This window comes from Rana temporaria, chromosome 1 (assembly GCF_905171775.1).
Source record: "Rana temporaria chromosome 1, aRanTem1.1, whole genome shotgun sequence".
Lineage (NCBI taxonomy): Eukaryota > Metazoa > Chordata > Amphibia > Anura > Ranidae > Rana > Rana temporaria.
The window spans coordinates 101,436,353-101,455,501 of record NC_053489.1 but is presented as its reverse complement, the minus strand read 5'-3'; the positions used below and the strand labels follow the sequence as shown (position 1 = coordinate 101,455,501).

At 44.6% G+C, this 19,149-nt stretch overlaps 1 protein-coding gene across 2 annotated transcripts in view; it reads right to left on the bottom strand.

Moving 5' to 3' along the window:
* Window positions 1-14,562: 14,562 nt before the first annotated feature.
* The window catches only part of FAM169A (family with sequence similarity 169 member A), a 103,515-nt gene continuing 98,928 nt past the window's right edge, over window positions 14,563-19,149 (bottom strand). For both annotated transcript variants that reach the window (XM_040341418.1, XM_040341427.1), the window contains exons 12-13: window positions 17,408-17,611; window positions 14,563-15,439 (exon numbers count right to left, since the gene is read on the bottom strand). In XM_040341418.1, coding sequence (XP_040197352.1) covers window positions 14,897-15,439; window positions 17,408-17,611 — 747 coding nt within the window. In that variant the 3' untranslated portion in view covers window positions 14,563-14,896. The remainder of the gene's footprint in view (window positions 15,440-17,407; window positions 17,612-19,149) is intronic.

Here is a 19,149-nt window from a genome sequence, read left to right as displayed (position 1 = left end):
GCAAGAACAAGGATGAGGGAGAGCTAAATGCCACATACAAGGAGTTAACCAACAAGTTAAAAGGGGTGCCCTGAGCACTCAAATTCCAGGGAAACAAACTACCTGAGAAGCTGTCTAGATGTACTCACAACTCGCCACAAGTAGGTTTAGCAGACCTCTGGTCCTGGGCCCAATGAACTGAATGGGAGTCATGAGATTGGGATATTTCTGCTCTTGTACCGATCTGCTGCATTGAGGCAGGAGCACACTCCAGCCACAACTGGCATTTTTCATGATGGTGTCACAACCTGGTCTGAAGAGACAACATCACTCAAAGGATAAGTCAAATGTTGCTTAGATGTCTCAGCAGCATCCCAGAGTGTTTAATGCATTTGCACAGACATCAGTCCTATACAAAACACAAGTTTTGAGGCTTGCAGTAGGTCACCACAACTAAAGAACTATGGCCTCTCCCCACAGTGGAGTGATTCACTTTAAGGGTTTCTAAGCATTCTGCAATAGATCAGGGCTACTGTCAAAACAGGGCAGAGTTGCAAACCAGTTCATTCAAACTAGGATTTTGGGAGCAAATTCAATTGTCTTTCAGTGACGTCCCAATAGTAGAGTTTCTGTTACTGTGGACCATCAGTTTACAAAGCTTTTGTCAAAAGGGAAATGTGCAGGAGCTCTAAAACCCAAGGCTTGGAATGGCAGGCTTTCCATATGCAGAGTAACACACAATGGATCAGTAAGTTTAGAAACAACTCCCTTCAAATCCTGATCAACTGCAGGAGACTGCTGTGACCCAAAACCAGCCTCTCCCAATATAGACTGCTGGGACTCTGTTTCTAAAAAAAGTAATGGCAACAGGAGTTGCAGGCCTGTATTCTGTATTGATTTGTGGACTGAAGGGGGCCAGTGACAGACTCTGTCAGAGCTGGTACTTGACCATGCTTAGAGCTTCTGCGGGTAGAGTGCTCCAGTAACTGGGCAGAGACAGAAAGTCTACAGTGAACATGAGAGTGGAGGAGACTATGATGATGGGGGTCTTAGGTTCCAGGTATGGCAATCAATTCCATCATCAATTCCATCTGAAGATACCGGATACCGCTAGGGAATTATAAGCTGTGGTCACCAGTGGCAGCTGAACTGTGTGTCTTTTTTTTTTTTTTTTAATTCTTTTTATTGATTTTTTAAACACAAAAAAACAGCCACACACACCAGGTAGGCAACATGCCCACCTAGACACAGGCCACGCAGGGCCGGCACACCCACTAACAGCATTTACAATTGACTGACGTATACCCTCCCACCCCTGACTCCAACCCCAACCTTGACCAACCACCCTCCCATAGCAGTCCAACAGAGAAACACCATGTGAGATCCATAAAGTATAGTGCCCGCAGGCATCCCTAGCTCAATAAATTCAGAAACAGGTCATATCCAGATACTCAGATCAGAAAAGTAAAAAAAAAAAAAAAAGGGGAGATACAATAAAATAAAACAGAAGCCTTCTATAAGTGCCAGAGGTGTATAAATCGTTGTAGAACATCATTATTTAGCGTAGACTCCAGGAAGTGGCAGAGCCCTCAGAGAGTCAAACTGCAGCTCTAACCCACAGTATCCGATGAGTCTAACCATGCCTGCCAAACCCTCCTGAATTTCTTATCACAACCCCTCGACCTATAGGTGGCCTTGTACATGTGTATTACAGAGTTAACCAGTCCTTTCCAAAATGATAAAGTAGGGGCATTGGAGTTTTTCCATTTCAGTAGAATAGCCTTCCTGCCATAAAACAACCCAATATTCAAAAGGGTACGATGTGCCAAGGAGGGAACTACCTCCTCAACCAACCCGATGAGGCAGACCCTAGCAGTCAGAGGAACTGGAACACTCAGTACTCCCGACAGACACTCAACCACCCCTGCCCAAAAGTTCTGAACTTGAGGACATGTCCAAAATATGTGCTCCGAGCCCTCTGGGGTAAAATTACACCGCCAACACTGACCGGTACTAGCGGGGTAAATATGTGATAACCTGGCTGGGGTATAATAAATGCGATGTAAAAATTTTAATTGGATTAGACGATCCCTAGCAGAGACCAGATGTTTGAAGGGATGGTCCCACATGTCATCCCAGTCCTCCCCTTGAATGTCAGGAATCTCACTCTCCCATCTTTCTCTACACCTGGACACCCCAATAGGGGTTTTGGTAAACATGGCCTTATACACTGTGGACAGGGTTTTAGACAAATCCTCGGTAGTTAATAAATTCTCCAGCGCCGAGGGAAGAGACTCCACCCTACGGCTCCCGAACTGAGCCTGAAAAGCATGGCGCAGCTGCAGATATCTAAAGAAAAAGGAGTTAGGCAGGTTGTGCCTGGTCTTTAGCTGGTCAAATGAGATTAGGTCTCCCTCTCTAGTAACATGTTCCAGCAGTTTGACCCCCCCACAGGCCCAGATCATTGGGTCTGGGAGAGAGCAAAAGTCCGGTAAATTTGGGTTTAACCACAGAGGAGCCGAGGGCGAGACTCCCAAATACGAAGGCGAGACCATGGTGGTAGCAACCTCCCATGCCCTAATGGTAGCCCTCATAGTGGTAGTCAAAGGTAAGGTAGATTTTGGGCCTCTGTATAGAGCCAACCTCAGACTTTCATATGACCCCAACAGTGCCGCCTCCAGAATAGTGGCCGTGTCCCCCTCGTCTGCTAGCAACCAGCGTCTGGCAAAAACCATCTGGCCAGCCAGATAATACTTCTGCCAATCCGGGAGTGCCAGCCCCCCCTGACCCCAAGGTTCTTGGAGGACCTTAACACCTATTCGGGGAGACTGAGGCGACCAAATAAAAGCCCCTATTATACCATTCAATGATGTAAAGAACGATTTGGGAATCCACACAGGGGAGTGACGCAGATAGTACAGGAGAACAGGTAAAAATTTCATTTTAAGCAGGTTAACTCTTCCAAGTAGCGAAAGGGGCAATTTCTTCCAGGCCTGGACCCGTTGTTTCAGAATAACCACTAGCGGGAGAAGATTTAAAGTCATATAATCAGTAATATTAGCAGTAATTTTAACCCCCAAATACGTAATAGAGGATACCCACAGCAGCGGTAGCGCATCGTCCCGCTGCATCGGGGCCTCGGGACCTAGAGGTAATATAGAGGACTTGCTCCAGTTCACACGCAGGCCCGAAAAAGAGGCAAACGTGTCCAGAATCTGTAAGGCTGCCTTAAGCGACACCCCCGGATCCCTAAGGAATAGCAGCAGGTCGTCTGCATAGAGCGCCACACTTTCTACAATTGTTCCAATTCGGACCCCCCCCTCCCCCGATTTCCTAAGTGCCCTGGCTATAGGCTCCATCATTAACGCAAAAAGGAATGGAGAGAGCGGGCATCCCTGTCTTGTACCCCGACCAATTTGGAAGAATGGGGATATCTTAAAACCCAGCCGAACAGCCGTTCGAGGGTTAGCATATAGCAACTTAATCCACTTACGATAACCGGGACCGAACCCCATTTCCTCCAATACTTTGTGCATGTACTGCCAATCTACAGAATCAAAAGCTTTTTCGATGTCAATGGACACAATCACTTTACCCGGGCATTCAGCATTATCCAATTGGAGATGCGTGAATAGCCTCCTCAAGTTTGTGTCCGTTGACATACCAGGCATGAACCCTGTTTGGTCAACCTCCACTAGGGTCGAAATGACTCCAGCCAATCTCGACGCCAAGACCTTAGTAAGGATCTTGAGGTCCATGTTGAGCAAAGCAATCGGCCTATAGGATGAGCACTCCATCGGGTCTTTGCCTGGTTTTAATAGGAGCACCATGTACGCCTCCATCATGGACTCAGGTAAGGCCCCCGACTCCCAGCAGTGTCTAAAGAGCCGGTTCAGTCTAGGAGCCAATTGAGACTTATAAGTCCTGTAGAAATCCGCCGGGAAACCATCAGGCCCCGGCGCCTTCTGCGGAGGAAACGCCTGCATTGCTGCCTCTATCTCTAGAACCGAGATGGGCTTATCCAAAGACTCAGCATCCTCGTCCGACAGACGGGGCAAAGCTACGCCCCTCAATAACTCGTCCAACCCAGCAGAGTCATATGCCGAGATATGCGAGTAAAGAGCTGAGTAGTACCTCACAAATTCGTCTAGAACTTCCGCGGGATCAGTAACCAAGGCCCCTCCCCTCCCCCTCACTACAGGTACACTGACCGTCGTTTTTGGGTCCGCAGCAAGATTAGCCAGAAGCTTACCGTTTTTGTCCCCTTCTGCAAAGATAGTCTCCGCCTTCCTTTTCACCTCAGTATGGGCTAAGTCCGAGAAATGTAGGGCAACTGCACGCCTAGCCTCCAGTAGGGACACATAGTTGGCCTCCGAGGGAGAGTCTGCATGTGCTTTAGCACTCTCCCGCTCTTTGGCCGTCAGGAGTTCACATTCCCGATTATGGTCCCCCCTGGCTGCTTTAATGGCCGAGATACACTCCCCCCTGGTCGCTGCCTTGAAAGCATCCCAAACCACCGGAGGTTCAGCCGAACCATCGTTGGTCTCCCAATAAGTAGCCATGGAAGTTTTAAGGTGTTCTAGTACCTGATCCTCTACCAACCAGCCTGGTGACAGTCTCCACCCCCCCCCTCGTCCCCCGGTCCGGGAAGGCCAGGGTGGCCATAAGTGGGTTGTGATCCGAGGGGCCCCCGGCCAAATACTCCATCATGCATACATTTTGTAAATTAGGGGCATTGCCAAACGCCAAGTCTATCCTAGCCGACGACCTATGTGTAGAGGATAAGTGAGAGTAAGAGACGACACCCGGATGTTTCCACCTCCACAGTTCCGTCATTCCCGCCACCGAGACCCAAGAACTGAGATCCCCCGAGGCCGTCCTAGCAGCATTGGAGGAGTACAGCACCGGATCGAGGATGGCATTAAAATCTCCCATGAACAATGTTGGAACATGCAGATACGGGCCTAGTGTCACCAACAGGTCATATAACAATTTAGCTTGAAAGGGAGGAGGCACATATACATTTACCAATAAAAGCTTATGAACCGATAAGTTCAAGAGGAGAGCCACGTATCGCCCCCCAGGGTCAGTAAATACCTGGTGAACTACACACTGCACGGCCTTGCTAATCAGAATTGAAACCCCCCTAGAATAGGTGGAATAGGTGGAATGAACCGCCCTCTGTATCCAGGTCTTACGCAGTGCTAGGATCTTACTACCCTCTAGATGGGTCTCCTGAAGGAGAACAATATGTGGCTTGACTTGTTTGAGGTATTGAAATACCGCCGCCCTCTTGAACTTATTATTCAAACCTCTGACATTCCATGACAGTACCTTAATTCGACTATCCATTACACATTTCAAAATAATACATTCTCAAAGACATGACCATTGAATAAGGAAAAATGAGCCAGAGAAACCTGCAACAGGCCAAATAGTCCGTGGAGTTCAAAGGTGCAAAATACAAAAAAGGTCCCATGGTGTTGGTCAAAAACCCTCCCCCCCTCCCCCTGCCATTATACCAGAAACTAAAACAAAAACTGTCCGGTATGCAGCTTCATCCCTGTAACAAACAAACCTGTCAGAGTTCCACCATATGTGACGATAGTTCGGCATAGACGTGCACATAAAAAAAGGAAAAGAAAACTCGTGCCCATCGCCAGAGCCCCATTGGCTGATCAAATTAAGTTAGATTGTGGCCGTGTGGAAAAGTAAATAGAGCAAGGGCCTGGTGGCCAAGTCCCACAGGAGATCCAGCAGGCCGTGACAGCAGAACATGGCTCACCAAGGTCTAAGTCAGCGAAGTCTGGTATCAAGGATTCCCAATAAATCTTCCCCCTCCTCCCCTCCCCCTTAGAGAAAAATGAAAATAAAAATTAATAATCAAAAATGAAAAACGAAGAGGGGGGAACCAACAAACCAGCATGAGGAGGCATCATCGTAGGTAGAGCAGAACTGCAAAAACAGGAACACAGACCCCATCGGGGTTCCGATGAAACTATCCGAGATAACGATCATGGACGCACTGCAAACCTCACCGCGACCGATCCAACCATTCACAGGCATCTTGCGGGTTGTCAAAGAATTTCACCGACCCCTTGAACTGCACACGGAGACGGCTGGGATACAGCATGCTGTATTTGAGCTCCCTTTCTCTAAGTCGTCTCTTCACATCCGTGAAGGAGCGTCTGCGTTTCTGCGTCTCCGCCGAGAAGTCTGGGAAAAGCATGATCCTAGCGTTGTCATACCTCAGCTCCTTATGTTTTCTTGCCTCAGCAAGCAGCATGTCACGGTCTCTATAGTTGAGAAACCGGACCAGGAACGGTCTGGGAGGGGCACCCGATGGCCGAGCCGCAGTGGGTACTCTATGGGCCCGTTCAACCACATAAGTGGGAGGGAGATCCCCCAGTCCGAGCAGGGTCTTGAAGAAGCCCTCAGCAAAGGTGGCCGTTGACATTCCCTCTGCTCCCTCAGGCAGGCCTACCACGCGGATGTTATTGCGTCTTTGCCTGTCTTCAGCGTCGTCCGCACGGTGTTGTAGGGACCAGACCATGTCATGCAGCTCCGCTAGTTGAGAGACATGTGTGTGGGAGATATCCTCTACCCCCGAGATACGGTCCTCAGCAGTGGTCAGCCTACCCCTGATCTTGTCCAGATCATGGCGGATGAGGTTACATTCGGTCGCCAGACAATCTATGCGACTCACCAGTTCAGTCTTTGAGGCCGCTATGGCTTCCAGGATGGGACCCGTGATCGCAGCTGCGTCCACCTCAACCTCCTGGGAGACAGGGGATGACCCCTCAGGTGCTGGCATCGAAGCGTCCTGTTGCAGCGCCATCTTGCCCGGGAGAGAAGAGGCGCGCTGAGCATAGGAGCTGGTGATCAAGATGGCATGGGCGGGGCCAGTCGCCATGCTGCCTTGAGAGCGGAGCTGCCGCTGCTCCTTTGGAGGCTGAGATCTCTGCTTCTCCTTCTTCTTTGCAGCCGAGGAGGACATCCCCGTAATCCCCTGTGCTTCCCCCAGCCAGGCTACCTCGCCACGGTGCTGAACGCTCGATCTGGCCGCAATAAACAGGATGTATGTATCGGATGGCAGCCGGAGCTCTGAAAAGACACGTCTAGCCTCGATCACATCCGGCCATGCCCCCCCCGAACTGTGTGTCTTTGGATAGACATGTTGTGCAGTGTAGCAGTAAGCAACCAGGCCCAATGTTAGACAAGGCCCAAATACTCACAAACCTGGTGCTGATGAGGATATTTAGATGGTCAGAGGTGACCAAGCCACTTTAGATGAGCAGTGGAAGTGGATTGGAAACCAGTGCTTTAGGAGCAGCAGTGGGATAATGCTTCCTCTAGGCTGAATGGTGGGAAACCACACGTTTACACAAAATACAGGAAAAACTTGTACAAAATAGTGCAGTATATCAGCCACTTGTGACATTAAGGACTTGTAAAAAAAAAAGCAGTGCAGCGCTACTAACAAAATGATGAAAGTCCAAAAAAAAAAAAAAAAAAAAAAAAAAAAAAAAATTAATCAAAATGAAGAGAGGATAAGGGTGACTTCTGGAACCTCAATAGGTGATCGGATGAAGACTCCTTATAAAACAGTCAAGTATCCTTAGATAAAAGTACAAGCCGCTCACCTTAGCAGATGGACCTGTGGGTGAGCAGCAGGTCGAATGCGCTGTCCCTCTTAATAAGGGGGTATTATAAGATGATAACGGTGCCTCCTCGGTTGATCCTTTTCTCCAAACCGACTTTCAGTGGCGGATGGTCATCTGGTATACTCTCATGTAGTTGAATGGCATGAAAAAGTATAAAGTAGACACATAGTGCTCTCCGTATAGTAACCAAAATACAATAAGTTTATTTAAAATAAAAGTACTCACAAAAGAGGCACTATATCCTAGTGCGTAGAATATGAGCATATATCGATAAAATACCAAGTAGGTGGCTGTCCTGACATCAAAATTGGAAGCCCCCCGCACGCGTATCGTCCCAAGGTACAGGACTTCTTCAGCGGATAAGGGGCTATGGTGTCAGGATTCAATATATACCACCAGGACCTAATTTGGCCAATTGGACAAAACCCCGCCCCTCAAGGTAAGGAAACACCCATGGACATGCATTTAAAAGACAACAACAGACAAAATAAAGAACAACAGATAAGCAGAAAAACTTATGCTACCGGGATGTGCAGGCAAACAAATTAGCCACCATAACCCATCATATGGCTGTAAACAGACAACACGGATCTAATGTACATAAGCAATACTTAAATGAAATAAAATAAATAACCAGTACCTACTAGAATCACAAGATCACGCTGTGCAGCTAAGATAGGCATACATACACAGATGACCAGTACCTACTTGCATAGCGATGACATATTGTGTGGCTCAGATAACACGGATCTAATATACATAAGCAGTACTTAAATGAAATAAAATAAAATAGATAACCAGTACCTACTTGCATCACAAGATCACGCCGTGCAGCTAAGATAGGCATACATACACAGATGACCAGTACCTACTTGCATAGCGATGACATATTGTGTGGCTCAGGTAGACAGACAAACCAAAGGATGTGTCCATAAACAAACAGTGTCCACCATAGGTCACATGACCGCAACCAGTCACATGACACACCAAAGGCAGGAAGTGCCTATTGGCTGAGAACAGGGCTAGACCAGCCACCCAACATGGGCGGTACCCAAGCGTCATGACAGGACAACGTGGGCGGTGACGAGCAGACACAAGGCTCATAGGGGCTGGCTAGATAACTAAAAGGACGCCCATATAAGCAGCAGTCTAGTGCTAATTAGAACGGGCTAGCAAAGCCAAGCATATGCAGCAATGATAAAAAACCATGCCATAAAATATCCTTAACCAACCTAATGGTACAGAAAAAAGGCTCACAAAACCTAAACAAGGCAAATGTCTATAATGCAGAATATCAAAAATGAGGGGGAGGGCAAAAGACAAAATTACAATTGTCCCCGAACTGACCACTTGTCATAGACAAGAACAGAGATACAAAAAATTCATAACTAAATAACCGTGGTCAGCGTGAATACAAGGACACATCACATAAAAACCAAGGATAAAAAGTACAATGAGTGTTTTATACCGTATAGAATTAATCTCCAAACATAGGGAGCCAAAAAGGCACGGGCTTCACTCTATGATAGGTGGAGATAATGCGAGATGAAAAAACAAATTTAAAATGAAATAAAATAAAAAAGAGACATCAGCACAGCCACCTACCAGGCACATAACATAATAAAATGCAATATACAAATACAAAAATATTAGCTCACAATCAACACAAGCAAGCACAGAATAAAAAACTGAATAAAAAGACTAACGATCTGAAATAAAACAATTCAGGTCAAATTCTACATTTAACCCCAACGGTACACCTACTTTCAATTCATAAACCCAAAACGACTCTCGCTGGCTGAGATGCCTGATGAAGTTACCACCTCGCCAGTGATTTGCCACCTTTTCTATAGCCCAGAACTGCAATCCAGCCGGATTGCGGTTATGGTGCAGTCTAAAATGCACCCTTTATCCCTCCCAACCCAGGAGGGTGGTGGACCCCTCACCCCCAACAACATCCCCAACAATATACCCAGGATCGAATGACACCACGCAAAAGAAAAGCAAGAGAGGAAGGAGAGGAGGTGGGAGAGCAAAAAAGAGCGAAACCCCAGTAGGTGCAGGAATATATAATTTAAGTGGGACACCCCTTAATGATGAGGAAATTAAAGTACTTGATAAGGGTTTAAAATTCGCCCCCACTCGTAACTTAAATAAATTCCAAACCTACGTTAATCTCAAAAAATTTGTCCGGACTTTGAATATTAAAAAGTATTTTTTGAATACTCATTCAGCAAGTGCTCCGGCTCCATCCGTACGTCAATATTCAAATTTACGGAATAAATCGGTCTTTAACCCCCAGAATACTGATACCAAGCATCTCGAGGTCTTTAGCAATATGGTTGCAAGGGATCTTGAGTTACTGAAGGTTCGTAAGGTTAATGATCCGATTTATATTAAAAATGGCATTCAATCACTTTCCGAAAGGAAAGACCTGGTGATACGACCGGCGGATAAGGGGGGAGGATTGGTGGTACTTAGCAAAACTTACTATAAGAGCGAAATGGTCAATTTGCTTTGTGACACCTGTACTTATAGTACTCTGTCCAGGGATCCTATGCTTGAATTTAAGAGTGAATTACATTATTTGGTAGCGAGAGGTAAACATATAGGGGTTCTTGGCCCCAAGGAGGCATTATATCTAGACCCCCTGTTTTGCTGTACTCCGATTATTTATTTTCTCCCTAAAATTCATAAGGATAGCACCAACCCACCCGGCAGACCAATAGTAAACGGGATCGATTCGGTCTCTTCACGTTTAGGTCAATATATTGACTCTTTTTTACAGCCGCTGGTCGTTAATACTAAAGCGTTCCTTAAGGATACCAAACATATAATTCAAATATTAGAGACTCTGACGATTTCCTCTACTTGCCTATTGATTACTGCAGATGTCAGTTCATTATATACAATCATCAGTCATGAGGATGCTCTGACATCTGTAAAATGGGCATTTGAGTCCTCTGAACTATCAAAGAGACACCAGAACTTTTTGATTGATTGTTTGATTTTTTGTTTATCGAAAAATTATTTTTGGTATGATAAACAGTTCTATCTCCAAACCAGAGGAGTTGCAATGGGGGCACGTTTCGCGCCCAGCGTAGCCAATCTATTCATGGCACACTGGGAGGAACAGGCGATTTACAAACATAAACCCCCGCAACTTATCTGTTACCAGCGATATATAGATGATTTGATCATGATCTGGGATGGAGATAGAACTAGTTTTGATGAATTTGCATCTTCATTGAATGCTAATGACAAAAATATTATACTTACGTGGAACATCAGCCAGGATCATTTGGTCTTTTTGGATCTAGACCTTAGTAAGGATGGCAACCAGGTGATTCTGAAGACATATTTTAAGGCGACGGACCGTAATTCCTATATCTCTACAGAGAGCTGTCACCATAATAAATGGTTATTGAATATACCCAAGGGGCAATTTGTGCGCCTCAGACGCAATTGCACCCAAGAAAGTGACTTTGTCTCACAATCACAGGCTCTGTCTAAACGGTTCCTTGAGAAAGGTTATGATAGGGATTTGTTGGATAGAGAAATGGAAGCAGTCCGTAACCTTGACAGAAAAACCCTGGTTGCAGATAGACCAAAAAAGGACCTAAAGGATTCTTCAGGCATCCGTATGGTCTTAGACTTTAATATCCAATACCGTAAATTTGAAAATATTGTCAAAAAACACTGGCCAATTCTTAAACATGATAGGTTACTGGGCCCGTTATTGCCTGACCGCCCACAATTTGTTTACAAGAGAGCGCCTTCACTCAGGGACAAACTGGCCCCAGGAGTAATAGATCCACCTGTGTATACTGAAAATAGGATCTTCAATTTTCTTACTGGCTTCCATGCATGTGGCAGGTGCCGACCCTGCAGGAAGGCCAAGAAGAATATCAAGAAGCGTAAAGAGTTTACATCCTCAGTTACTGAAAAAAAAAAATTACAAAATTAAGGACCTCATCACTTGTGACACTATAGGGGTAGTCTATGCACTACAATGTGATTGTGGCCTCCAGTATGTGGGAAGAACTTCCAGACCTCTACATGTGAGGATTGGTGAACATGTAACTAATATTAAAAAGGGATTTGTCAACCACAGTGTGTCCAAACATTTTAGACTGCACCATAACCGCAATCCGGCTGGATTGCAGTTCTGGGCTATAGAAAAGGTGGCAAATCACTGGCGAGGTGGTAACTTCATCAGGCATCTCAGCCAGCGAGAGTCGTTTTGGGTTTATGAATTGAAAGTAGGTGTACCGTTGGGGTTAAATGTAGAATTTGACCTGAATTGTTTTATTTCAGATCGTTAGTCTTTTTATTCAGTTTTTTATTCTGTGCTTGCTTGTGTTGATTGTGAGCTAATATTTTTGTATTTGTATATTGCATTTTATTATGTTATGTGCCTGGTAGGTGGCTGTGCTGATGTCTCTTTTTTATTTTATTTCATTTTAAATTTGTTTTTTCATCTCGCATTATCTCCACCTATCATAGAGTGAAGCCCGTGCCTTTTTGGCTCCCTATGTTTGGAGATTAATTCTATACGGTATAAAACACTCATTGTACTTTTTATCCTTGGTTTTTATGTGATGTGTCCTTGTATTCACGCTGACCACGGTTATTTAGTTATGAATTTTTTGTATCTCTGTTCTTGTCTATGACAAGTGGTCAGTTCGGGGACAATTGTAATTTTGTCTTTTGCCCTCCCCCTCATTTTTGATATTCTGCATTATAGACATTTGCCTTGTTTAGGTTTTGTGAGCCTTTTTTCTGTACCATTAGGTTGGTTAAGGATATTTTATGGCATGGTTTTTTATCATTGCTGCATATGCTTGGCTTTGCTAGCCCGTTCTAATTAGCACTAGACTGCTGCTTATATGGGCGTCCTTTTAGTTATCTAGCCAGCCCCTATGAGCCTTGTGTCTGCTCGTCACCGCCCACGTTGTCCTGTCATGACGCTTGGGTACCGCCCATGTTGGGTGGCTGGTCTAGCCCTGTTCTCAGCCAATAGGCACTTCCTGCCTTTGGTGTGTCATGTGACTGGTTGCGGTCATGTGACCTATGGTGGACACTGTTTGTTTATGGACACATCCTTTGGTTTGTCTGTCTACCTGAGCCACACAATATGTCATCGCTATGCAAGTAGGTACTGGTCATCTGTGTATGTATGCCTATCTTAGCTGCACGGCGTGATCTTGTGATGCAAGTAGGTACTGGTTATCTATTTTATTTTATTTCATTTAAGTACTGCTTATGTATATTAGATCCGTGTTATCTGAGCCACACAATATGTCATCGCTATGCAAGTAGGTACTGGTCATCTGTGTATGTATGCCTATCTTAGCTGCACAGCGTGATCTTGTGATTCTAGTAGGTACTGGTTATTTATTTTATTTCATTTAAGTATTGCTTATGTACATTAGATCCGTGTTGTCTGTTTACAGCCATATGATGGGTTATGGTGGCTAATTTGTTTGCCTGCACATCCCGGTAGCATAAGTTTTTCTGCTTATCTGTTGTTCTTTATTTTGTCTGTTGTTGTCTTTTAAATGCATGTCCATGGGTGTTTCCTTACCTTGAGGGGCGGGGTTTTGTCCAATTGGCCAAATTAGGTCCTGGTGGTATATATTGAATCCTGACACCATAGCCCCTTATCCGCTGAAGAAGTCCTGTACCTTGGGACGATACGCGTGCGGGGGGCTTCCAATTTTGATGTCAGGACAGCCACCTACTTGGTATTTTATCGATATATGCTCATATTCTACGCACTAGGATATAGTGCCTCTTTTGTGAGTACTTTTATTTTAAATAAACTTATTGTATTTTGGTTACTATACGGAGAGCACTATGTGTCTACTTTATACTTTTTCATGCCATTCAACTACATGAGAGTATACCAGATGACCATCCGCCACTGAAAGTCGGTTTGGAGAAAAGGATCGACCGAGGAGGCACCGTTATCATCTTATAATACCCCCTTATTAAGAGGGACAGCGCATTCGACCTGCTGCTCACCCACAGGTCCATCTGCTAAGGTGAGCGGCTTGTACTTTTATCTAAGGATACTTGACTGTTTTATAAGGAGTCTTCATCCGATCACCTATTGAGGTTCCAGAAGTCACCCTTATCCTCTCTTCATTTTGATTAATTTATTTTTTTTTTTTTTTTTTTTTTTTTTTTTTTTTTTTGGACTTTCATCATTTTGTTAGTAGCGCTGCACTGCTTTTTTTACATACTCTGACCAAGGACTTATTGACCCTCAGTGTTCAGCAGCTTTGTTATTGTTTTGTCCTTTGCGCAGTCTGCTCTCTCTATTCAGACATTAAGGACTTGTTTGCAGTTGGGGGCAGCAAGTTGAACTGCCTTTTTACCAATCCAATCCCCCCCTTTTCCTCCGATTGCACCCTTGCAAAGCCATACAGTGTTGTACACATGCAGTGCATGCAATGCCTCACTTTGCAGCCACGGAAATAATTATACCCCCTGTCACACTCAGAGAGCAGTACTGCCACTGAATACGACCTATTCAAGTGTATAAGGCACTACAGCCACCCTGCAATCGCATGCAATACACAAAGTTGTGGCACAATGGTGTGGCATTTACAGTGTTAAAACAGGCAGCGAAGAGGAAACATACGACCTCCTCACTGCCTGTCACATACCTCTTAAAAGTGATCCCATGTAAGGGCTGCCCATGTCTAAACTTGGTCTTATCGTACTGTGCAGTTCCTAAACTTACAGGATCCAGTGCAGGAGGCACTTGTGCACATACTACTGTATATCAAATTCAATAATATGTAGACCATGCAGCACTCCATGTTGAACCTCCTCATCAGAAGGGCATACTCTTGAAGAGACAGTTCCTTATAGAATATAATGTTGCCTGAATAATACACAAGCTATGAAATATAACCAAAAGCGGCTTTACTTGTTCTTAAAACTTCAAAACTTTTCCATGAATATTTCTTCCAGACCTGCGTGAAATAACATTTGTGTTTTTTTCTATGTTAACAGACTCTACAGTATGTATGTGTAGGAAGTAAGAAAAGTTGTTAAACTCAGTAAAACACACAAAAAACACAAATAGAAAAAAGTAACACCAACCAGAAAACTTTAAAATTGAACAGTTACAAATGTCTGAAATCTATGTTGCACAACCTTATAGAACTTTAAAAAAATGCTAATTTATCCTGATTTACAAATACTGTGTGGTTAACATGAAGGTTATAGGCTGCCGTCACTTAAGCTGACAGCTTGGCTCTTCTTTTAGCAGGTCCTTTGTATGCCCTGCCCTTCCTGCGTACTCCTCCTCTTCTGTCTATAACAGGAATCTCTGTTTCCATTTCCTCTGAGCTGCTATCCCCACCTCTCTCCGCAGATTTCCGCACAGACTGATCTGTCTCCACAGACCCTTCAGACTGGTCTCCAGAAAGACTTCTCTGTCCATCAGACTGCTGCTGGAAAGCCACATCCTGTAGTTCCACCACAAGCAGAGGGCCTTGTCGGAGAAGAGTATCTGCTGTGACATTGATTGTTGTTTCTTCTATAGAGGCAGTCTCTAGGGTCACAGCATCATCTGATGTAGCACACTCTTCTGCAGAATTACTTTCTGTGTATCCAGGTAAACCATTGCCTGCCAAGTCCTCATTTGTTCCTGCTACACATGATTCACTTGGTTTCTCTACCATTCGCTCTTTGAATTCCTCTTCTTGTATTTCTGTCTGTTCTACCACAGTTATTACATTTTCCTGTGTTGTAGTCTCCAGATCTTCTGGATTTAGGACCTGTGGACAATGAAATAAATCAAAATTGTAGAAGTCACAAGTGATTTGTCTTGTTTTAAAGATCTCTGCCAAAGATGTCATAATCTCCCTCTACTTCACTGTACTCAATCTGTTGGTCTATAATTTACAAAGATGGATTACCAACATGGTGACCTAGGCCAACCCAATGAGATTAGGTGGGACTTACAACCCATGCAACATTTTTTATAATGTATATGTGCCTCTGACTATGCTGTTCTGCTTTAATGGGTAAGATACAGTAGTGTTGCACCACATACTATCTTTTGGCAAGACTGCACAGTCCTGGTTACTAGAGCCAGTGATCTGTGATCACCCCTAAATAGAGACTACAAGAAACGAGGTCAGTGGAAAAGGTGCAACTACGGTAAATACGCATGATGTTCAGCAGTTCAATTTATTGGAAACTGCGAGGACGGGAAGAGTAGTATCAAACTGGGAAAAATGCATGGCAAAGGAACGTGACTATTTAGAGAAGTGAGGTCATTTGTTTTTGAAATTCTTAAAGCGGTGGTTCCCCTAAAAATTAAATTTTAACATTGCTTTTCCCAAAGAAATTACGATTAGAATCGGCCGGTCCGTACATACCGTTTGTTATTTTCGTTCCCACCGCCACTTCCGGGTACGATGCTGGTGGTGGGCGTTCCTAATTGATGGACAGGCATCCGACCGACGCATACATCGCGTCACGAGATGCCGAAAGAAGCCGAACGTCGGTGCGGCTCTATACGGCGCATGCGCACCGACGTTCGGCTTCTTTCGGCATCTCGTGACGCGATGTATGCGTCGGTCGGATGCCTGTCCATCAATTAGGAACGCCCACCGCCAGCATCGTACCCGGAAGTGGCGGTGGGAACGAATATAACAAACGGTATGTACGGACCTTTTTTTTTTAATAAAACCGGCCGATTCTAATCGTAATTTATTTGGGAAAAGCAATGTTAAAATTTTATTTTTAGGGGAACCACCGCTTTAATAAAAAGAGTTAAAAAAAAGTGCGGAAACTTTTTGAAGAACCCTCGTATTACAGCACCTGCTTTCTTACAACATAAATAATTTACATTTGAGATAGGTAAGCTAGTGAATAAACCACGGGGTAGATCCACAAAGAAATTACGCTGGCGTATCTCTTGATACGCCGCGTAATTTCAAATTTTGCGCGTCGTATCTTTGTGTTGGTATCCACAAAACAAGATACGACGGCATCTGTGTTAGATCCGACAGGCGTATGCCTTAGTACACCGTCGGATCTAAGATGCAATTTTCCAGCGGCCACTAGGTGGCGTTTCCGTGGTATTCCGCGTCAAGTATGCAAATTAGCTATTTCTGACGATCCACGAACATACAAGCGGCCGTCGCATTCTTTTACGTTGTTTCCGTTCGGCTTTTTCCGGCGTATAGTTAAAGCTGCTATATGGTGGCGTACTCAATGTTAAGTATGGCCGTCGTTCCCGCGTCTAATTTTGAATTTTTTTTACGTCGTTTGCGTAAGTCGTCCGTGAATGGGGCTGGACGCCATTTACGTTCACGTCAAAACCAATGACGTCCTTGTGACGTCATTTAGCGCAATGCACGGCGGGAAATTTTAGGGACGGCGCATGCGCAGTTCGCTCGGCGCGGGGACGTGCTTCATTTAAATGAAACACGCCCCCTACCCGCCGCATTTGAATTCCGTGCCCTTACGCCGCAAGAGATACACTACGCCGCCGTAACTTACGGCGCAAATTCGTTGAGGATTCAAACCAACTCAAAGTAAGTTACAGCGGCGTAGCGTATCTTACATACGCTGCGCCCGGCGCGGATGTATGTGGATCTGCCCCTTTATGTTTAAAACCTGACAAGTGTCCTTGCTTTTATGTTTTTGAAGTCTTAGTATCTTTACACATTGTCATACACAGTAAAAATATCTTTCCTAAATTGGATTGTAAATAGCACATTGATTCTAGCTACCTGGTCTGGAAAGGAGTCTTCAAATGATTTTTCCAAGTCCATGTTGACCGAAACCAGAGTAGTGAGAGATTTTCCATCGCTATCACCAGGTTCTAAATTGGACTCCGTATCCAAAGCTTCTGTTGCTATTTCATGTGCATTTACAAGCTGAGGCTCATAAACGTCCTTTGTGATATCGCCATTCACAGGTTCCAGATCAACCTCCTACAATCAAAGTACATCTAGATTTAAAAAAAAAAACCTTCTGGATACAGCAGATATTTCAATAGCACATACAAGAAAAATAGTACAAAACAGGTTAAAACCCTCTTTATCCTGCACACAACCGTCTCTCTTCTTTTCTGGTGACTTCTTTTATTCTCGCCTTCAAGTCATCTCCTCCCCCTTTCCTTCTCTAAAACGTCTGGTTTCTCCAGTCTTTCTAATACATTCCTAAAGCCCAACTCTGTCAAAAATCAAAAATCCACTCTTGCGGTGGGCACGCCCCCACAATGCAAAGGTTATAGTCTAAGAGTAAAGGACTCCGGAGTAAATACTTATGTTACTCCTTGTTCCAGTTGCACTCCAGCCTCCTCAGCATACAATAAAGGGTGAACATCACTGAATTTTATGTGATGATGCCAAAACTCCACCCACAGACCGGAGCTTCAGGCGAAGGAGGAGAATGCTGGAGGCGGCCAAGGTGGCTGCGTAAGGTTAGTAAAACTGTCTGTGCTTTAACCCCCTAGATATAACAATCATTTAACCCTTGCTGTGCGTGAACCACTGCATAGGTGGATTTTTTCCATTTTGCTAAATGATATATATATATATATATATATAGTTGTGCTCAAACGTTTGCATACCCTGGCAGAAATTGTGAAATTTTGGCATTTATATTGAAAATATGACTAATCATACCAAAAAAGCTGTCTTTTATTCAAGGATGATGAATGGTCATATGTATTAACATCCTGCAAACTGGTTTCCCCTAAATTATCCGACAGACTCACACAGTTATATATATTACACAAATCTTACCTGACACCAACTCGCTTAGCCAGATACAAACCTCTATGGCAGGCATGTCCAAAGTCTGGCTAGCGGGCTAATTGCAGCCCTCGTTATGGGTTTCAAACGGCCCCACTGGTAGTTTGGCTATATACTGTATATATACCAGATTATACAGAGCGGCGATCTCCTGTGTACCCGGCGATCAGTCATACACATTCCTGCCTCCTGCCCCAGGATTGGACCACTGTTCTGTCTATCACAGGCGGGACTGTGTGTGACAAATCGTCGGGTACACAGGAGATTGTGTGTAATCTGGCACTGATGAGGCTGCAAATGAGCAAGGATGTGCAGGCGGCATTAATTTACAATGGTGACGCTGCATTAATGGGCAATGGAGAGGCTGCTGATGGGCACTGTGCAGGCTGCAATAATTTGCAATGGGGATGCTGCTGATGGGCACTGTGCAGGCTGCATTAATTGCCAATGGTGAGGCTGCAGATGGGCAATGGAGAGACTGGTAATGGGCACTGATCAGGCTGCATTGATGGACTGTGACCCCTATTTTGCGTCAAAGTTCTTTATTTAAAATTTAAAAAAAGGTGTTTTTTCTGAAACTTCCCTCTTATACGCCTGTGCGTGTTACACGCTGATAAATACGGTATATCCAAATAACATGCCCAAGCTCATCCTTAGTCCCGAGCGGCTCTCTGGGATTCATTGGGGGCCACAAAAGATATATATATATATAT